Here is a 22,976-nt window from a genome sequence, read left to right as displayed (position 1 = left end):
CCCCTTCCTCCCGTGTCCCACCCAGCTTGGCAGTTGACTGCAGGGGGACCCTGGGTGCCCCCCCAGACCCAGGAGGCACCAGTCACTGAGCTGGGAGGGCAAGGGTGGGCTCCCCGGCACACTCCTCGGCGAACCCAGAAGTGGACCGGAAGTGTTTCTGGTCCACTTCTGGGTCTGCAGCCAAGCACACTGGGGAGCCCCCTGCACTCTTGTGGAATGCTCCATCCACCACAGCATTGCAGCATTCACGAGCTGCCTGCTACCTTGAGGTATGTAGAAAAAACATTTAAAGCTGTGTCTGTGTCCAAATCACCAAACCTTTCTGAATCTCTCCAAATCGATTTGGAGGGTTCCAATTTGATTCGGAGAGATTAAGGGGTCTCCTGATTCACTTCAGATTTGGAGATTCAGCCGTGGAATCAGGGCGAATCTCCACCAAATTGAATTGGTGACTGAAGCTTTGCACAGACCTAGCAATTATTAAAATAGGAGAAACAGACCATTAAGATGAAAACATAGCTTGAAATATCACAGCAAGAAGCTAGGATGTGTTTCAAGGAGGGTGCTTGAATGCTAATATTATATTATGTAACATGAGTGTAGCTCTGGGAATTTGAAAATTATAGCAGGCTGGTTCAGCAGATAGGTAATGGGACTTGGAGACTTTTACTATGGATAACAATGGTGAGATTTCAGCTGGCTCAGATGGGGCTAAGATTTCACACCAAGCCAAAGGGTTGAAGTCTTCTTATGTCTTCAGCAAAATAAGGTTGTTCCCATTTTGTGTGCATCTAGTGACTTCTATGAAATTATTTGCTAGACAACCCAGGTCCTAGAAGACAAATTGAGCTTAATGCAGAAATTACAGGATGACCTGGGCTATGTTATGCAGGAGGCCAGTGTAGATGATCAGAATAGTCCTCATCTGGCTTCGAAAACTATTAATTTAATTTAACCACCTTCCAATTTAGCATGATGACTTATTTGGAGTAATAGCTGATCTTGAGGTCCACTGGACAAACATGTGTGGGCCACTGAACAAGAGTTTACACTTTGCTCATCACATTGTGAAGATTACGTTTTGTGAAGATTTAAGGGTCTTCGTATTCTCCACTTTCCATAAGTATGAAAAGAACAAGGATAAGAAGGAAATCCATCTTGATTTACAGGACATATATCGTTCCCAACCAACTTTATTTCTTTTTCATTCAAGATATCCAAGTTCACAGACATTGGGTTACCAGATTTCCAAAGTGCAACAAAACGCCAGGAATAATCCTGCTAGAAGCTATGAAACATACTCTCACTGAAACCAGTATATCTGACTGGTTTCCAAGCACTTCACTTTCTGTGAAGGAGAGTCAAATAAAGATGCCAATCCCAAACATCCCAGCAGACCATAAGGACTTGCAGATTTCTATGTATCAACCTAGTCTTCATTTTACGTTTGAAACACCCACCTGCACACTGTGGGCATGTCTACATATGCAATTAATACACCTGAATTTCCTGTATGGAAAATTCCAGGGTATTAAACTGTGCCCCTGCATGCATCTGAAAGTGCACCCATTGGGAGCAAATTTGCTCCTGACAGGAGCAATTCAGTCCAGAGCTGCTCCTACCCTGTTCTGTCCCTCCTGCAGCAATGAGGGGAAGCTCCAGGCTGGCAGGGGGCGTGGGAGCTGGTCCCAATCTCCACATGGTGGAAGGCAGCTACCTGGCAGCTGGGACACCTCTCCCCACCCCCTGTGGCCCGCTCTGCCCAGGATGAACAGGAAGCAATTTGCTTCTGGTCAATGTCTACACCCGGGCTTTGGCACATTAGTTTATTGCACTGATTTCTAGTATGTGTATCTACAGGTACTAGGAAATGGTGCATTACTCTACTGAGCAGTAATTGCTGTGCACACGTAGATGGTGATGTTTTACTGTGAATTATATTAGTCTAATGTACAGTAAAGTGTCTCATGTAGATACGCCCACTGTGCATGTTCCAATACTCACAGCCCAGAGGACATTGTGAAAACTCCTTCAGACTGGAGCCTTGTTTCATTGGTTTAATAGTGGCATTGGGGGCAGTGAATATTGACTAATCCTGGGGCAGGCATGATAACATTTGTAACCTAGAGTCACATTATATTTCCAGGAAACTACCCAACTTTTGCTAGAGCATCCAAATATGTCACGGTTCTATTTCACATTCACTACGGCAAGTAATCATTTTCACAATCAGATCAGCAATAGCCCTACAAACAGCCTCATAGCTTCCAAAAGCCAATCTTAGTCATCTTGCCTGCCATTCTCTAAGAACTAAAGAAGAGATTATAAAAGGTAGAAATTGCAGGTAAGTATTGACACACCAATTCCACTTCCTCCTAGTGAAAATGAAAGGATTATAAAACCCCTCCCACAAGTGCCTGACTTTCCCATCCTTCTCCTTACATGGCAGAAGGTCATTTTGCAGTAACCTTATAGATATCACTCTCCTGGAAAAAAGCAGCATTATTCTAGAAATTATTGGCATGAGGGGGAAGGAAGACAGATGGAAGTGCAATGAGAACAAAAGGGATTAATAATATGCGCATGGGAAGCAACAAATGTCTTGCTTCTGTGCATTTAGATGTAAGATTAACTGTACTAGAGGGAAAACAATATTAAATCATTCAACTGTTATCCAGTACATTGCAGGCCTGCACCACCTCCTCTTCTCCACTGTCCTCTGTAGTCAGGCATTGACAAAAAGATCATTTCCTCAGTAATCTCCAAGTCTCTGTGGGCATAGTGACAATAATTGTGGGGAAGTCAGTTCATCAGATACAGGTCACTGGGCATGTCTACACATGTGCCTGACTGTGCAGTCATTTAGTACTTGCCTTAGCATTTAGTAAAAAGTAATTTAGGACTTGCTCTAGCAAGTCCTAAATGACTTTGCAGTGCTGGTGCTGCACAGATTGTTTCCAACCCTTCTGCACAGTAGCAGTGAACTACTGTGCAGTAGCAGCAGTGTCACCGCTTGTGCCTGCTGATGCTATGTTGCCATAGCAATGGACTAAACAACTGTAGCTCATTGCTATGGTGATGTAGCATCTCATGTAGATGTGCCTACTGGCTATTACAAGATCTGAGGAATTAGGATGGGACTAGACAATATTCCAGATCAGTTTAATCCTTCATACTCCCTAAAATTTCACAATGGCAAGTTTACCTAGGCTGTATTCAATTTGCCAGCTAAACATCATACATGGCAGTCACTCCAGAGAGACAGGTGGAAGCAATGTTTCCTCTCTACCCAGAAGACAGGGATCATGTCAGTAATTCCAAGAACTGCACAAGGGGAAGAAAGTCAAAATAAAAATGTGCTGCTTAGCGGTGAAGGCAAAGAACTGCTAAACACCATGCCTGTAATGACTCCATAACACAGCCAGGATATGAAATGGAGAGTACTCTGAGTAGTTACATTGAAAGGGTAGAACCAGAGGGTGTGGCCCTGCTAAAACATTAAGCATGCAGTCAACCTCTACTAAATTCCAGAGTCTGGACAAATTGATAAATTTCCACTATAGATGATGTTAGTCCCAAGAGTCTAATGTCATCTCCCTCATGGCTGAGAGAAGACCTTGATACTCTTCCTAAACATGTTGATAGGTAGACTGCATCCACTTTAGGACCATACAAAGCAAAACTCAATTTATGTGAGGCATGTATATGGTTTTTCCTTTATGAGAGCATCCATTAAATGTTTGTATCCTCATAACAGCACTCTGAGATAGCACATTGGGATTATTCCTATTTTACATATCATGGAACCATAGAATCATAGAGAAGTAGGGCTGGAAGGGACCACCAGAGGTCATCTAGTCCCAACACCCTGCCTGAGGAAGAATCAGCCCTATCAAAACCAACCTATACAATCTATCATCTAAACTCTACATAAAACTACCATCAACCCTAACACAACACAGACCTAACATTCTAACCTGCCACGGATAAAGCAGAGAAACCATGGCAGCTAATGTCCTACTTCTATAAAATGTTGTCAATATGTGCTCAAGAGATCCTGGGTGAAGGGCCATGCCTCCCATTACAGAGGAAGGCAAAAACCTACATATCCAAATAATCCAGGAGCAGTTTACTTTACAGTAAACTACTTAAGAGTATACTCTCCTGAGCACATGTCTACACATGCAGAGATGTGCGAGAAGATTTGCTGCTCTTAGCAGCAGACTGCTCCTACTCCCCGTGGCCCTGCAACCCTCCTGTCTCAGGCACCAGGAGACAGATGTCTCCTGGTGGGGGCTGGGACATTGATCCCTGCCCCCAGGAGCTTCCTGCTGCCAGAGATATCCCAGCACTAGCCCTGTGACTGTGAAGGTGATGCTGGGAGATAAGGATTTTCTGTGATCATGAAGTGGAAGCTGGGACCTCCTTGCTGCTGGGGCAGGATGACATTGTCCCCACCCAGGCTCTGGTGGCAGATCCCATCCTCTGCTGCCCAGCTGACCAGGAGGCATCTACACATGTGCTGCTGTGCAGTTACTAATCATGAGTCAATTTGCTACTTGCATTTGCAGACAGCAATTTTACTCACTATTAGAACCAATTACTGCACAGTAAGTGTCTGCACATGTAGATGTGGATGCTTACTGTGCAGTAATTAGCTCTACTTCACAGTAAAGCATCTCATGTAGATGCACCCAATCTGTACTAATCTGACCATGTCACATCATTTGTTTCTGACCCCAAATATAGCAATTGGTCTGACCTGGAGCAGAGGGTCAAGACCCTCTAGATAAAAACCTCTGGCTTTGGTCCCAACAAGAGCATTCGCTCATTCCAATCAAAGTTCCCAGCCTAGGCTATAGCCAGCACCCATTGCCTCTGGGAAACTTAAAAACAGCCTGACACATGTAGCAGAAAAAGAGGTGGGGGGAGGGGGAGAAGGGGGGAGAGTGGGAGATGGCAACCAGCAAAGTCTATAAGCATCAAAAATATCCATGGTAGAGCATAGGCATAGCTATGCCTAGATCATATCCAACCAGTGGCTGTCCAACCTCTTCTTGAACACCTTCAGTCATGTATAGTCTACAACTTCCCTAGGTAACCTATTCCACTGCCTCACTGTTGTAACAGTGAAGAAGTTCCAGGCACCCATTCTAAATTTACCTTGCTGCAACTTCAAGCCATTGGTCCATGTCCTTCTCTTTGCAGCAAGAAAGAAAAGTTGCTTTTCCTCTTCTTCATGGCAGCCCTTCATGTACCTGAAGACTGCTATTGTGTCCCTTATTAAGCACCTCTTCTACAAGCTCGTTCAGCCTCTCCTCATATGACCTGCCTTCTAAGCCTTTGATCATCTTTGCTGTCTGCCTCTGGACCCTATCTAACTTCTCCATGTCCTTTTTTTTTAATGTTTAAATGTGGAGCCTAGAACTATATACAGTACTCCTGAGGAGGCCTAAGCCTGTCTTGCACTTAATGCTTTTATTGATGCATTCCAAAACCACATTTGCCTTTTTGTGCAGCTGCAATACACTGCAGACCCATACTGAGTCTCTGATCTACCAAGATTCCCATGTCCTTTTTCATTGTGCTACCATCCAACCAGGTGTCACACATTTTATATTTGTGTTTTTAATTATTCCTCCTGAGGTGTAGCACCTTACATTTGTTCACAATGAATTTCATCTATTAGCTCTAGACCAACTTTCCAATCTGTTGAGATCCTTTTGCATTGTGCTTCCATCCTCCAGTGTGTTCTCAGTCCTTCCCAGTTTAATGTCATCTGCAAGCTTCCTCAAGAAGCTTTATATTCCAGCATCCAAATTGTTAATCAACACAATGAACAGTACTGGGCCCAGGACAGAACACTGTGGGTCTCCACTCAAAACCTCTTGCCATTCTGACACAGGCATGTTAAATATTACCCTTTGCTTGTGGATATTGAGCCATTTATCTATCCACCTTATAGTAGTTTTATCTAGGCCATATTTCTCCAATCTGTTTATGAGAAGGTCATGCAGAACCATGTCAAAAGCCTTACTGAAGTCCAGATACACTATGTCCACAGCATTCCCTTTATCTACCCAAGTAGTTACTTTGTCAAAGAAGGAGATCAAGGTTGCTTGACACCATTTGTTTTTCATAAACACATACTAGCTGCTTGTGATCAGCCTTTTCTCCTCCAGATGCTTGCAAATGGCCTTCCTTAGGATATGCTATGGTAACGTCTCAAATATTGAGGTGAGGCTAACTGGTGTGTAATTCCCCAAGTCCGTCTTCTTACCTTTTTTAAAGAGACTGCCCTTTTGGAAAAGGGCCCTACGCTGGCCCTTTTCCAGTCCTCTGGTACCTGGCCTGGTGCCCACAACTTCATGAAGATAAGGAACTGAGACATATATGCTTTAATTCCTGTTGGTTTGGGAGCTAGGTGCCTAAGTAAAATCAAGGATCAGGGCATAGAGACTAAATACAATAAAAGAATTAGAATCTTACAAGTTGGTGTTTCAGGGTGCCTGTAGAGGTGTAAGATGCCTGCTCCAATGCACTGTAATTATAGTGTGGGAGAGCAGGTTTGATTAATTGATGAACTGATTAATGAAGTTTTCTGGAGCAGGCTAATTAGCATGCTCTATCAGCCTTGGCGTCTCAGTATTCAGCATCCTCATGCTTCAAAATGGTGGCAGGGTGCTTTAACTAAAGCTTGTTGGGAGAACTTCACTTACAGTGCCCCTGCCAACATTTTGAAGTGTGGGATGCTGAATATATGAGATGCTGTGGGCTCCTTAATTAGAACAATTCCTGAGACAGCCTCTAATTAAAGCACCCCCTCCCCACCTGGAGCATATGTAAGGACAGTGGGTGCCTGTTCAGATCCAGGGGTTTAATCCTCATTAAATTAAATAGGTTTATAAAATTGAAAATTATTTATTTTAGAGCATTGCATCAGTGTTTGCATGTACTAGGCTTTAGAATGAATTAAGCCCGGTATGCAATTCTCTGTAAATTCCAGCAGGGGGGAGCCACATACCTATCTACCCGGCTGCTGTCTTCACTACTGAATTACAGCTGGGGGTGTATGTAGGCCAGTAATACACCACTAATCCCCTCCTTCTCACTCCCAACGCCCCACCCCCGCCCTGGGAGCCTTATGCTAACCCCACCTTAACCCCCCCCTCTGTCAAACCGTGGGTACCCTGAAGCCATGTGAACTTCCACCCCTTGTGAACTCACTCATCCCACGTGAACTCCCACCCCTACCCCATCTCCTCCCATGCCCCCTATAAGCCCCTTAAAGGGTCCTCAAAATGCCCCCCTGTCTCCAAGCAAGGGATCCCCATGGTAACCCACAGTAATCATAAGCCCATCCCACCCACCCCCAAACCCACCTGGGGAGGGGGGGAGTGAGGGGACCCTCCAGCTTCCCCAACCTGCCCAAATAGGCCCCTTGCCACTTGCACCCCTCTAGGCTCTGATCTCCAGCAGGTGGCCCATGCCAGGGACCCCCCATGACAAGTTGCATGCATCCCCTCCAACACCCCCAACTACATGAACTCCCATGTAAGAAAACAAATGTAAATGTATGTGTGTGTGTGTGTGTGTGTGTGTGCGCGCGTGTGTGTAAAATATATATAATTTTAATTATAAATATATAAATATAAATTGTTACAGGGTGAGGAATGGGTGACCCGCATGCTCCTCATCCTCCTCCACATTGCTGGTGGTGGTTGCGGCTGGAGTGGGGGGAGGATGTACACCACCCATGGTGGTGGTGGTGGCAGTGCATGCACCACCAGGACCACAGGTTAATACATCACGGAGAGGTAGACCAAAAACTCGTGTCCATCCAACACTTTGTTTTCTGTGTTTCAGGACTACATTTCCCAGCACCCCTCAGCAGTTAGGGCTTGGGATGGTTTCCATGGGGACCCCTGCTGCAGGTAGGCCTGCACTGTGATGCTGTGAATACCTGCACACACGCGTGCGACTGTATGTGGCAATGCGCACGGCTCTGTGGAATGGTGGCTATAGCCGGCACTGCTTCCCACCCCCACCCCCCCATCTTTATTTCAGACCTAATGGCATGGCATGTAGATGCATCTCAGCACATTGAGAAACATAATAAATGGACACCTTTCCTTTACTCCAAAAAGCATTCTTGGTCATTTATTTGGATATAGTCTTAAAAGGTGGCTAAGAAGCTGGCAAATGCCCCCCCACCAAAAAGCTGAGGACTCCTGCAGGATGCTCATACTGTCACCCACCTCCCCTGCCTGGACAAGGAGAGGTTTAATTAACCCTTCACAGATCATGGTCCATCCAGGGTGACTAGGTGACAAAATGTCAGGCACAAAGTTGTGCATGACCTCACCCCCACCCCCAAATGCCAGCATGCAAACAATAACCCCATTCCCCAGGCCAGGCAGCTACTCCCCACTCTCCCCCCATGCTCTGCTGCAGTCCCCAGTGGCTCCCAGCTACTCAGGTCACTGTGGGAAGCCGCATCTGTCGACAGGGAGCCCCCTGCCTAGTCCTCCACCCCAGGGACCCCCCCACCCTCCTCACTGAAACCTCTTCCCTACCACTACAGACAAAAATGTACTAAAGACATAGATGTTTTCTGGTGTAAATAGACAGGAATTTTATTTTTATGGGAAGAACCAGTCAGTGCTAGTTGTTGGCAGCATCCATAATATGTGTGGCCAGGCAATCCCACACAAGGGCCGCCTGACCAGTATCTCCATGCTGGTATTGCTGGGTGCCATGCATTGCCCACCCTTGTCACTGTCTGGCCACTGCTTCCAGTGCTTCATCAGCCCACAACTCACTGAAAACCTTTCCCCTGGTTTCACAAATATGGTGGAGCACACAGGCTGTCACTATAAAGGCCATTATGTTTCCTGGCTCCAACTCGAGCCTGCAGTTCAGCACCCTCCCCTGTGCTTTGAGGCAGCCAAAGGCACATTCAACAACCAATCTGCATTTGCTGAGATGGTAGTTGAAAGCCATCTTCTGTGGGTTGGTAATGTGGCCTCCATAAGGCTTCATGAGCCAGGGCATGAGGGGGTAAGCAGTGTCCACTATTATAAGCAAGGGGAAGGCAACACCATGGATCACTGTGTTGAGGACTCTGGGTGCATAGTATCCTTTCTCCCTCAAGGCAGGCAGTAGAGAGTTTGTAAACACACACACATCATGTGTGTTGCCTGCCTACCCTGTATAAATGTTCATGAACCAGCCCAAGTGATCCACCATGGCTTGCAGGATCACTGAGACAAATCCCTTCTTCTTCATGAATGATTGCTTCTCCTCCCCTCCCCCCCCCCAGGGGGATTGCGCCGGGGGGGGGGGGGGGGGGGCGCGGGATGTGCTGTCTAAAGCTCCCACTCAGTTACGGAACCCTATGGCATTGAAGCCATCACTAACATCTTAGGGGTTACCAAGGCAAATAAAGTTGTTCTCCATGATGTCCTGCAGCAGCTAGCATACCTCATGAGTTGCCAGCCTGGCCATTCAGGGAGCCATGCTGAAACGGTTCATGATGTAGCAGAGGCTGGCAGGGGTGGCCAGTTTCATGATAGCCATGGGTGCCGTCTTGTCCAGAGTGATGGCCTGATACATAACAGTATCCTGCCTCAAAATTTTTGGCCCCAGCATCAAGACAATGTGATTAAATGTCTCCCTGGTATTTTGGAGCAACTTGAGCCACCGTTGATCATTCCAAGTGGTCAGTACGATTCACTCCCACAAGTCTGTGCTGCTCACATGGGCCCAGACCCTGCAGTTGCTACTCCTGAGGGTAATCCACAGAGCCCTTTCAGCATCTTCTTCTATGCCTGCCTCTTGGTTATCCCCTTCCACCACACATCTAAGTTCCTTTTTTTGTGAGGCACTTCTACGCACTGGCATCTCATCAGAAGTGTTTACAAGTAGTAAGGTAGCATGCACTGCCATCATTAGCTGCACCTCTGTTTTATGCAGTAAGTCCAAGGCCAGCAGCAGGATACTTAACAACAGTCCCCCCTCCTCCTCCTCACCCATTTTGTCCAGATTCTCCATTTTGGCCTCCTCGCTAATTTTGTCACAATTCTTCATGTCCATGTCTTCATGTATTTCATCTGGAATTTCCATTTCATCCTTCTTGCTCATCCTGTCTGGATTCCAGGAAGCCAGGTTGTTTGCATGTATGCAGCAGGTCTGCTTCTCAGCACACAGCACTACCACCAAGGTTCATGGGGATAGGGGGAGAGGGAGAGGCTCTGAATAGTAACAAGAGCTGAATAATTAGCATTGCAAGTGACCTCCTAGCTGCATGTCAATAATTACCCTGATCAGGTGTCTGTGTGCTGGGTGCTGGTGCAGCAGATCCTTTATCCTTTACCATGGTGGGTGGGTGTTGGGAAGGTGATGTACCACCCATTCACTTTGAACTTAAATGTGGGCTTTAAGATGACCCCTGGAACCCATTCATGTGCTCTGGATGCACAATACTGGTTTTTACTGGTTCAATGAATAGGCACACCCAAGAAGGGTAGATCTTGGGTGTGCCTACTCATTCTCGGGTTGTTGTCCTTTGAAAGAAGTATCTTCCCAGAAAACATACCTGCCCTGCTACAACCCTGATTTGAAAGAAACATTTCCCCAGAAAAGAGCCTTGCCCCACACTAGCCCAGGTTTGAGGGAAAACAATGCCCTGCAAGCACCCTGGTTTGAAAGAAACATCTCCCCATAAAAGAGCCTTGCCCCTCACTAGCCCAGGTTTAGTGAAAGCATCTCCCCAGAGAACAGCCATGCCCTGTGCAAGATCCCTGGTTTGAAAACAAATTCTCCACAGAAAAGAGCCCAGGCCTACAAAAATCCTGGTTTGAAAGCAACATCTACCCAGAAAACAGCCTTCTCCCACACTAGCTAAGGTTTGAAGCAGGGATGTGTGATGGACATTGCTCTCTCAGTAGCTACCATTAACACCTCAGGAACTAAGGCAGGCATCAAAGCACCACAACCATCAAGTCCTCTCCCAACAAATGTCCATCCGTACTTGACCCCCCCACGGTTTTGGAATGGAGCTTCATTAGCAGACATGCTGTATTTGTAGTGCTGTATGAGCATTGCAGCCTCCTGCACCCCGCTCTCCCCCCCATACCCTGTTAGAATGAGTTCTGTTCCCCCCACCCCCAATATAGTTCCATTGTTCATTTCATTGATTGCAAAAAAAGCTGGGGTTCTGGCAGTCAAGGGCACAGTGCCCTTGATTTGATGGCACAGCAGAAATGTCATCAAGAAATGTCTATATAATAGCCCCACCAAGTTTGCCAGTGACCTTTCATGACTCTGTTATTGTCAGGATACCTCAGTCTTGACACCTACTTTGGCACAAACAGCTTCCCTGATGTCTCAGAAAACCAAGTCCAGCAGTATGCCGGTAACAGAGCAGGAGCCTGATACATCCATCAACCGTGGCCCCAGCGGGACCCAGAATGATCTGAAGGACTTGCTCAACATTTGGTCAGAGGAAAAGATCATAGAGCAGCTGGAAAGTAGGAGTAATAAGCCAGTGTATACCAGAAGAGCAAAAGAAATGAAGGCACAAGGGCACAACCAGGACTGGACACAGCATCAGAGTAAGATCAAGGCTCTGAGATGTGTGTTTAATTGGGCCAAGGATAAGAACTCACATTCTGGGGCAAGGCGCACAATTGCTCCTTTCTACTACCAGCTGTCCATCATTCTCTCCAAGGAGGCTTCCTGTCTCTAGTCATTTGGAACTGGCATTGTCTTGGAGAGAACACCTAAGGAAGCAGCCTCAGAGTGTCCTGAGACAGAAACCATGAGTATGTCGGAGCAGTGGGGTGACAGCTCCATGGTGCTGGATGAGAAGAATGACCAAGAGGAGGTGACCCTGGTCATGACCCCAGGCTCCCCTCTGATTTACAGAGTAGGACAGATGAGGAGGAGGATGAAGAGGACACTGCTTTGGATGTGGTTATGGCATCAGAGTTTCCTCCAGAGACCCAAAGAACGAGTTTTGTTCCTGAGATGCAAAAGGATGTGTGACTGGGGACTTATAAGTATTGGGGAATGGACATTATATTTTTTGCCCTGTGGGGTCAGGCTAATGCTCAGGATCCCAATATCATGCTGTTAGGAGGGCATGGTATACAGTTGCACATGCACACACTCAAAAATAAATTAAGCGCATACACACACATGGCGCATACACCCACTCTGGGTGCATACATCCCTACCAGGCACACACACACACACACACTCTAGGTACATACACCCCCACCAGCAGCGTGTGCGCACACACACACACACACACACACTACCAACTCAGGCACATACACATCCAAAATTACCAGTCTAGGCCTATGCAGACCTATCACCAATTCGAGCACCTATACATACCAAAAGTTATACAAAAATCAATTGTCCATACCTGCACACCTAATACACATACATGGATCACTAATTCATATATCACACACATGATGACATATATATCTATATTCACCAGTTTGCACACAAGCCACCCACCTACTCATAGACACAGGTGAGTTCCTAACTTGGATGGTACGGTGTGGGTACATGTGTGATTCATAGATTCATAGATTCATAGATGTTAGGGTCGGAAGGGACCTCAGTAGATCATCGAGTCCGACCCCCTGCATAAGCAGGGAAGAGTGCTGGGTCTAGATGACCCCAGCTAGATACTCATCTAACCTCCTCTTGAAGACCCCCAGGGTAGGGGAGAGCACCACCTCCCTTGGGAGCCCGTTCCAGACCTTGGCCACTCGAACTGTGAAGAAGTTCTTCCTAATGTCCAATCTAAATCTGCTCTCTGCTAGCTTGTGGCCATTGTTTCTTGTAACCCCCGGGGGCGCCTTGGTGAATAAATACTCACCAATTCCCTTCTGTGCCCCCGTGATGAACTTATAGGCAGCCACAAGGTCGCCTCTCAACCTTCTCTTGCGGAGGCTGAAAAGGTCCAGTTTCTCTAGTCTCTCCTTGTAGGGCTTGGTCTGCAGGCCCTTGACCATACGAGTTGCCCTTCTCTGGACCCTCTCCAGGTTATCCGCATCCTTCTTGAAGTGCGGCGCCCAGAATTGCACACAGTACTCCAACTGCAGTCTGACCAGCGCCCGATAGAGGGGAAGTATCACCTCCCTGGACCTATTCGTCATGCATCTGCTGATGCACGATAAAGTGCCATTGGCTTTTTTGATGGCTTCGTCACACTGCCGGCTCATGTTCATCTTGGAGTCCACTAGGACTCCAAGATCCCTTTCCACCTCTGTGCCACCCAGCAGGTCATTCCCTAGGCAGTAGGTGTGCTGGACATTTTTCCTCCCTAGGTGCAGCACTTTGCATTTCTCCTTGTTGAACTGCATCCTGTTGTTTTCTGCCCACTTGTCCAACCTATCCAGGTCTGCCTGCAGCTGTTCCCTGCCCTCCGGCGTGTCCACTTCTCCCCATAGCTTTGTGTCATCTGCAAACTTGGACAGAGTACATTTCACCCCCTCGTCCAAGTCGCTGATGAAGACATTAAAGAGTATCGGTCCAAGGACCGAGCCCTGCAGGACCCCACTGCCCACACCCTTCCAGGTCGAGACCGACCCATCCACCACGACTCTTTGGGTGCGGCCCTCTAGCCAATTCGCCACCCACCGGACTGTGCAGTCATCCACATCACAGCCTCTTAGCTTGTTCACCAGTATGGGGTGGGATACCGTATCGAAGGCCTTCCTGAAGTCTAAGTATACGACATCCACCCCTCCTCCTGTGTCCAGGCGTTTCGTAACCTGGTCATAGAAAGAGACTAGATTGGTCAGGCACGATCTGCCCGCCACAAACCTGTGCTGGGGTGCTTGGGTTACCGGGGGGGGAGGTTAAGGTGAGAGAGAGAGTTAAAGTGTAGGGAGTGAAAGTTGCCAGAACCGGGAATAGAACTGCAGACTCCAGAGAAGCCGGCTGAGGAACTCAGGCTTGGGGTAACTTTAGGTTAATTGACCTTACTTGATTAAAGGACAATGCCCAAAGCCTGCAGAACGGGGGAGTGATGCCAGAGAGAAGCCGACATAAAGGCTGGGACTGAAGCTGGAGCTACTGGGGAGCCAAAAGGTAAGTGGGGAGAGGGAAACTAGGACTGGGGCTTCAGGGGAGCTAGAGAAGGTGTGGACGGAACTGGGAGCTGGCTCGGTGAACCAGAGGTGCTGGAGAGGGACTGCTGGGGAGCTCAGGAAGCTATGGGGGGAGGGCTGCCAGTGTTGGGAGCCAGACAAGGGCTCCAGCTGCCAGGAAAACTGTGGGGCAGCCTGGAAGAATTGCACCTCTGCCAACCCAAGATGGCACAAACCCAGGTGGCTGCTGAGGATGGCTGGTGGGACAAAGTCCGGGTGGAGCTTAGGTAAGCTATTTAACTTCAGTCAACTCCAAGTCAAAACCAAGACCACACTAACAACAATCACTGAGCTCCAGTATGCTGATGATGCTGTAGTGTGCACTCACTTGGAAGCAAATCTTCAGGCAATCATCAACGTCTTTACCGAGGCATACAAGAAAATGGGACTGACACTTAAAATTCAGAAGACTAAGGTCCTCCACCAACAAGCTCCTAATGAACAGTCTTCAACTCCAGTAATCCATATCCATGATGAGATTCTGGAGAACACTGAATATTTCCCATACCTGGGAAGCCATCTCTCACAGAAGGCTGACATTGATGAAGAAACCCAACATGGCCTCAAATATGCAAATGCAGCCTTTAGATGCCTGAAGAAATGGGCATTCAAAGATCATGACATGAGATCTGAAATCAAGCTCATGGTTTATCAACAGGGATCTAGGTTTTGCATTTCCCATGGAAAAACCCCATGGATTTTCCCTTTTAACTGAGGGGAAAAAAAAGCAAATATTTCATTTTAACAGAGAGACATGGATTTTCCACTTTTGCAAAGAGATCTCTTCAGGCTGGCAAAGCTCAAGCCTGCAAGGGGCTGTGGGGAGCGGGAGAAGGGTGATCAGGCAGGATGTGGCATGTGCATGTGTGCACTCACACATGCGTATGGCCATCAGGCAGTCTGGAGAGTAGTTCTCACAGGTAAGTCTGGCAGTGGGGGGAAGCAGGGATTGAGGCCCCCATAGGGAGGGAGAGAGAGAGTTGGGCAGGGCTGGGCTGGGGCTGCTGCCCAGCCCAAGCAATGTGTGGGGCTTAGGGCCCAGGGCCAGAATGCACAGCTGCAGGGCCCAGGTGGGGAGTGGCATGGGGCCACGGGCATCTCGTCTGGGGGGTGGGGGTTGGAATTGGCTCCCTGCTATGTGCACTCCCAGGATGCATGGGAGACATATGCCCCCCAGACTTCTACACAGGGCAGATGTGGGCTGCCTGCTATGGGGTCAGGCTCCACATCCAGCTGCTTTCCACCCCCCACCCCGGGCCTCTGCATCCCAGTGGGTGGTACCCAGCACAGCAGGGCAGAGTGAGGCAGGGTAGGGAAGCTCATTGCCACCACTGCAAGATCCATGCTGCCCTGGCTAAGGATCCCCTGTCCACCTGGCTGCAGCAGCAGGTTTGGAGGAACAGAATTGTGTCCCTCGCAGCTGCTGGCAGGCAGGGGGCACCTCACCAAGGTGGCATAGAGCTCCCAGCAATGGCAATGAGCCTCCCCACCCAGCCCCACTCTGTCCTGATGCATTGGGTCCTGCCCATTTAGCCCCGGAGGCCCCAGGGGGAAAGCAGCATAGTGGGGAGCCCAAGTCTGTAGTGGGCAGGCTGCACCCACCCCTGCCCCCACCACACACTCTACTCCAGCCATGCTGCCTATGTGGTAGGGGAGCTGGGCTCCACATTCCACTCCACTGCAGCAGGCACCACCTCACGTGGGCAGCAGCCAGGGCTTAGGTGCTGCTGTAGTGGGTAGGGGGCTGAAGAACCTGGTTCCTGGCCCTGTAGAACTGGCAGGTGGAGGCCCCTCTTTGGCAGGGCTACAGGGGGTGGGGAGCTGTCAGTGAAGACTCAGGGGCACCAGCAGGACTGGAGAGCTGTGGCTTGGGAGTGAGGGGCCTGGACCTGTGTCATGGTGAGCAAAGTGGACAGGGGGAGCTCTCATTTTTCATAGTAAAAAAACCCAAAATCAAATACCAAAATTTACATGTACTTAGAATTTATTTTATGATAGCACTGGTAGGCTTTCAAATTACTTTAAAATTGTACATATATCAATAAAACATTGTGTTCAATTGATACCTAAATATAGTGTGGCATTTCATTTTAATCGTGGATTTTGTTTTTTGTTTTTTAATCAGACAATTTGAGATTTTTTTAATCAGAGACCTTGTGATTTTTAAACAGAGAAAACCAAGATCCCTGTTTATCAAGCAGTTGTGATCCCCATTTTTCTGTATAGAGTGGAGATGTGGACAATGTACAGTAGATAGCTGTGTCATAACCCAATGAGTTTGGTGCCTCGGCACTATGGAATTTTCTTGACACACGAGAGCCTCTTGCACAGCGAGGGTTTTTGCTGCATAAAGAACCCGTGTGCAGGAGGGAGTTCCCGCCACTTTTGCAGCTGCCTTTGCAGGATGCATTTTCTCTTTGCAGCACGGAGGTGCACGGTGCAAAGAGTTCCCACCATTCGGATGCAAATTCGTGCCCCGCAATTGGCTAGTGCTAAATTATTCACACGTGGCAGCCGGTAATTGGCTTGCTGGCCGTTTAAAAACTAGCGCGACTTCCGCCCAAGTCGAAGAACTTTGAGCACGCTGCAGAGTGCCTCTTAGAGATCCGACTTGCGGCTAGCTGATCGATAGACTGATCACCTATCGATCCTTCTTCCCGTCGCCGAACGCAGTCCCAGACGTACCCTTTTCCCGCCGGCTTGAAATACGGACGAGTTTACTGGCATTGGCCTTGCCAGCTGGAGCAACTCACATTGTTGTCCAGACGACCGAACCGTTTCCGTCGCAGCCACCCGTGACGTAAGTAAAGTTTTTTGCAACCATTAAGCTTGTCAGCCTCTCTATTCACCAGCCCGCCCTGACGAACGGGTAAATTCTGAATCACCTCGAGTCGGTTCAGCCTGGCCGAGACAATCTAAAGTTGCCGGAGAAGTACCATCAATGCTGCCTGTGGAATATCCTCCAAATCCAGTGGGAAGAGAGAGGCACCAGTGTTAGTGTGCTCCTGCAAGCAAATGCCATGAGTATAGAGGAAATTATCATCTGGCATCAACATTGTTGGGCTGTCATCTGGATGTCTGACTCCAGACCCCCGAAGTAAGCTTTATTCTCCCAGCTCATCAAGGTGCACGCTCAAGAGGAGGACAGAGAAAGCACTTCATGGACATCCTGAAGGCATCCCGAAGGCTAACTTAAAAAAAATACAACATCAAGGTCAGCTCCTGGGAAACTATTGCCTAGGAGCGCCCCATGTGAAGGAAGAGTCTGCTGCAGGGATCTCAGTACTTGGAAACCTCATGACAACAACAGGAGATGGAAAAGTGGGAGCAGCAGAAACAGTGTGTTGTGGACCAAATAAAAAAATTCAGAGCCACCCACCCCACACAGAAACACATGTTTGAGCTGCAAAGAGTATGTTGATGCTGGATAGGGCTCATCAGCCATCTTTGGACACAAAAATAAGACAATTATGGAAAACAATCATCCTTGACTGTAAGGGATTGCTGAAGAAGGAGAATCCCTTCTTCTTGCCTTTTATGCTCCTTGCCAGGCTTGGCTTTCCTGATTTTTCTCCCTGCATACTTAAGCAGTATTCTTATATTCTTCCCTAGTAATATGACCAAGTTTTCACTTTTTCTAGGACTCCTTTTTTGAGTTTCAGATCCTTGAAGAGATCACTGTCTAAACAGGCCAGTTTCTGTTCCACTTACCTTTCTTCCATTGTATTGAGATGGCTTGGTGCTGCACCTATAATACAGCCTTCTTAAACTATAGCCAACTCTCCCATACTTCTTTTCCCAACAGACTTGCCTCCTAGGGGATCCTGCCCATTAGGATCATGGCAGTTAGAAATAGTAGAACACTATCATTGTCTACTCTGTCCCATTGGCAATATAAAAACTGTCCCCTGAAATACATTTCCCAGTACAGCTTAAAATAATTAAAAAGAATGCATTTCATCTAGGAGCCTATTCCATAGGAAATTTCACCTAATATTCAGCCAGAATATTCTTTTGTTTCATTGCACTACTCCTAGCTATATCTCCTTGGACCACTCATCTTTGGCATTTTCTTTGTTAAAATGCCCACCTTTTGTGCCCTTTACATTAGGTGTTTACCGCAAAGTGTATCATGAACCCTGACTAAGTGTGTGGCATAGGGAAGTCTCTGGTGCCACACTGGTACACTGATAGAAGAATATTTTGTCTTTGTTAAGTTTGTGTTGTTATTATTATTAAGATGATAGAAATCAACTGAAAACAATGATGACAAGTAATATCGAAAATTTTATGCATTTAGGATCAAAGCAAAGAACTTCATTTAGCAAATTTCAGGGCCATTGGGAAACAGCGAAGAGCATTACCCACTCTAAATACGTAACAGTAAATCAAAGACAATAGGGTTAGACGGGACCTCAAGAAATCACATAGGTCATGGCTCTACCTAAAAGTAGGTGTAACAGGGGACTCCACCCTGCCACTAGAGAATCAGTGTAAGAATAAAAAATAGGGACTGCACTTTAAGGTGAGCTGCTGGGATGCTGGAAAAGGTGTGTCTTGGGTATATAAGCTCAGCTCCAAGGGCTGAGTGGGGGAGTCTGGCCCAGGCAGAGCTGGAGGAAGCAGTTCTGGGACTTAGTTGATATAAGTATATCTAGGATGGTTGTGGTATGGAAGTCCACAGTGGTTTGGGGTTGAAGCTTGTATAGAGTTGGGAAAAGACACCTTGGGTAGAACTGAGTTCAGGGAAACTGAGACCAGTGAAACTGAGTGAGGTGGCTAAGACCCATGGAATTGACTGCCTGGAGTAGGAGGTGGTGAGAAGTAGCTGAAAGGGGAAGGCAATACCTAGATAATAAGGGTAGGTGCCTATCCTGGCCTGATCCAAGCTGTTTTGTTGTGTAGATTGTTCTGGGATATAGATCTGAGCCAGAGAGTCTGCAGGACTGTAGAGGACAAGGCAAAGGTGGCTCAGGGATGTGCATATACAGAGAAGCACCCAAAGTTGCTCCTGTCCTACAGAACTTAGGGCCTGCTACATAATTGCAGTATCATCAAGTTGTAGCAGATGGAAGACTGGTAGGCACAAAGGGTCAACAGGGTCAACAGGCTGGAATTGACTATCAAGGGGCTGCAGCCTACATCAAGACACCCCAGGATGGTTACAGTAGGATAAATTATACCTAGAGCATTCCTGACAGTTGCTTGTCTAACCTGCTCTAAAAAGTCTCCAATGATGGACATTCCACAGCCTGCCTGGGTACCCTGGGTAACTTTCTGACCTTATGGTTTGAAAAATGTAATTGCTACACATTGTGTTTGTCCAAGGACATTCAGAAATATAATTACTCCACTCACAAATGTGGACAAGAGTGCTGCCATGCTTGCCAGCACTGAATATATTTGGAATGTAAAGCAAAGCTATGTTTTGATATTCCTTTGATGGAATCCACCTGACAAAGAGAGGGAGGAGAATCTTTGCAGACAGGATTGCTAACATAGTGAGGAGGGCTTTAATTTAGGTTCACTGGGGAATGGAGACCAAAGCCCTGAGGTAAGTGGGGAAGTTGGAGACCTGGAGTAAGCACAAGGAAGAGGGGGCAACAGAGGGGGCCGCCTCATTCTTCCTGAGAAAGTAGAGCAATCAGCTAGTCACCTCAGGTGTCTGTACACAAATGTACAGAGCCTGGGAAACAAGCAGGAAGGACTGGAAGTCCTCACACAGTCAAGGATCTGTGATGTGATTGGAATAACAAAGAGTTGGTGGGATAGCTCACATGGTTGGAGCACTGTCATGGATTGGTACAAACTTCAGGAAGGACAGCCAGGGGAGAAGAGAAGGAGGAGCTGCACTATATGTAAAAGAGCTGCATGATTGCTCCATGTTAAACTAAATTGGAGATAGATCTGTTAAAAGTCTCTGGGTTAAAGTTAGAGGGGAGAGCAACAAATGTGATGTTGTGGTGATTGTCTGCTATAGACCACCAGATCAAGGGGATGAGGTAGATGAGGCTTTCTTTAGACAACTAGGAGAAGTTTCCAGATCACAAGCCCTGGTTCCCATGGGGGACTTCAATCACCTTGACATCTCCTGGGAAGGTAATAAAGTAGTGAACAGGCAAGCCAGGGAGTTTTTTTGGAGAATGTTGGAGACAACTTCATGTTGCAAGGGTTGGAGAGACCAACTAGGGGTCATGCTCTTCTTGACCTGCTGCTCACAAACAAGGGAGATTTGATGGGGAATGTAGAAATGGATGGCAAGTTGGACAACAGTGACCACAAGATAATTGCATTCAGGAAGAAAGGTGAGCAGCAGAATATGGGTCCTGGACTTCAGAAAATTTGACTTTGACTCTTTCAGGGAACTGATGGGCCAGATCCCCTGGGAGGCCAGTCTGAGGAGGAAAGAAGTCCATAAGAGCTGGCTGTATTTTAAAGAAACCTTACTGAGGGCACAGGAACAAATCATCCCAATGTGCAGGAAGAATAGCAAATGTAGCAAGAGACCATCTTGGCTTAGTAGAGAATTGTTTGGTGATCTTAAACACAAAAAGGAAGCTGGCAAGAAGTGGAAGCTTGGACAGATGACTAGGGAGGAGTATAAGACATTTCTTGGGCATGCAGGGATGAAGTCAGGAAGGCCTAATCCCACTTAGAGATGCAGCTAGCAAGGGACATGAAGGGTAACAAGAAGGGTTTCTACAAGTATGTTAGCAACAAGAGGAAGGTTAGGGAAAGTGTGGGTCCCTTACTGAATGGGGGAGATGACAGATGGTGTGGGAAAGACTGAAGTACTCACTGCAGTTTTTACTTCAGTCTTCCCAGGCAAGGTCAGCTCCCAGACTACTGCACTGGGCAGCACAGTCTGGAGAGATGTTTAGCAGCCTTTAGCGGTGAAAGAACAGATTAGGGTGTATTTAGAAAAGCTGGGCATGTATAAGTCCATGGGTCCAGATGTAATGCATCTGAGGGTGCTGAGGGAGTTGGCTGATGTGATTACAGAGCCATTGGCCATTATTTTTGAAAGCTTGTGGTGATTGGGGGAGGTCCTGGATGATTTGGAAGAGGGAAAATATATTGTCCATCTTTAAGAAAGGGAAGAAGGAGGATCCAGGGAACTACAGACCAGTCAGCCTCACCTCAGTCCCTGAACAAAATTATGGAGCAGGTCCTCAAGGAATCCATTGCTAAGCACTTGAGAGAGAATAAAGTGATCAAGAAGTCAGAATGGATTCACCAAGGGCATGTCATGCCAAAAAGTACTAGTTGATGGGAGCAAATCAACAGGGTGCGAGGTAGCCAGTGGTGTCCATCAGGGCTCAGTACTCAGGGCCAGTACTCTTCAATATTTTCATTTATGATCTGGATTCAGGCATCAGTTGCGGACTGGCAAAGTTTGCGAATGACACTAAACTATGGGGGAAGGCAGTCACACTGGAAGGTAGAGGCCGACCTGGACACACTAGCAATGTGGGTGGACCAAAACCTGATGGTCTTCAATGTAGAGAAGTTCAGGGTGCTCCACTTTGGGAGGAAGAACTAGCATCATATTTACAGGCTCAGCAGTGTTTCGCTCACAAGCACCATGACTGAAAGAGACTTAGGGATCTTGATTGACCTCAAGATGAACATGAGCCACCAATGTGATGCCATGGCCGGCAAAGCAAACCAAACACTGGCATTCATCCACCGATGCATCTCAAGCAAAACCAGGGACATCATCCTCCAACTCTACTCTGACTTAGTGAGGCCACAGTTGGAGTACTGTGTTCAGTTTTGGGCCCCTCACTTAAGGAGGGACTTGGATAAGCTTGAGAGAATCCAAAGGAGAGCTACCCATATGATCAAAGGCCAAGAGAGTAAGCCTTATGAGGAGAGGCTGAGGGACATGGGACTCATCAGCCTGGAGAACAGAAGGCTCAGGGGGGATTTGGTGTCTGCCTATAAGTATATAAGGGGGGTACATCAGGACCTGGAAGAACAGTTGTTCACCAGGGCCCCCAAGGTATAACAAGGTCTAACAGCCACAAAATCCTGGAAGGACAGTTTAGACTAGACATAAGGAGAAACTTCTTTACAGTCCAGATGTCCAGGGTATAGAATAGACTCCCCCCAGAAGTGTTGCAAGCACCTACTCTGGATTCATTCAGAAGGCATTTGGATGTTTATCTTGCTGGATTCATTTGATCCCAGCAGACTTCTTGCCTGTGGCAGGGGGGCTAGACTTGATGTTCTCATGAAGTTCCTTCTAGCCCCTAATGTCTATGAAATCTATGTGATAGATAGCTCCCTGAAGGGTGGTTCCAAAAAGGATTAAGCTAATCAGTTCTCAGTGGTGGCAGATGACAGAACAAGGAGTCTCAAGGTGTACCAAGGGAGGTTTAGGTTGGATATTAGGAAAAACTTTCTTACTAGGAGGGTGGTGAAGTAGTGGAACAGGTTACCTAGAGAGGTGGTGGAATCTCCATTCTTGGAGGTTTTTAAGACCTGGCTTGACAAAGTGGTGGCTGGAATGATCTAGTTGGGGATGGTCCTGCTTTGAATAGGAGGTTGGACTAAACGACCTCCTGAGGTCCTATCCAACCCTAATTTTCTATGGTTCTATGATTCTATGATTATTAGCCAGCAGTAAATTCAACTAAATGAAAAGTTAACTTGGATTCTAATAACCACATTCAAGGCATATCTCATAGGAATGCTAATATCCTGAGTGTAAACAAAGACACATGGTGCATGGCCATAGTGAATCATGATAAAAGATCTACAGAGATATGCGTAGTAGAAAATAATGGCTGGCAAGGG

The 22,976-nt window shown here is 47.2% G+C and overlaps 1 protein-coding gene across 3 annotated transcripts in view; it reads left to right on the top strand.

The window, feature by feature from the left end:
• Nucleotides 1-8,078, top strand: part of TOX2 (TOX high mobility group box family member 2) — a 397,444-nt gene extending 389,366 nt beyond the window's left edge. The window contains exon 8 of one of the 3 annotated variants that reach the window (XM_059733260.1): nt 7,867-8,078. In XM_059733260.1, coding sequence (XP_059589243.1) covers nt 7,867-7,951 — 85 coding nt within the window. In that variant the 3' untranslated portion in view covers nt 7,952-8,078. The remainder of the gene's footprint in view (nt 1-7,866) is intronic. The other 2 variants (XM_059733261.1, XM_019490298.2) reach the window with 2 other exon arrangements.
• Nucleotides 8,079-22,976: the final 14,898 nt, after the last annotated feature.

The sequence above is a fragment of the Alligator mississippiensis genome, chromosome 9 (genome assembly GCF_030867095.1).
Source record: "Alligator mississippiensis isolate rAllMis1 chromosome 9, rAllMis1, whole genome shotgun sequence".
In the NCBI taxonomy this organism is placed as follows: Eukaryota; Metazoa; Chordata; order Crocodylia; family Alligatoridae; genus Alligator; species Alligator mississippiensis.
Note: the sequence above shows the minus strand (reverse complement) of the source record. Positions and strands in the feature narration are given on the sequence as shown.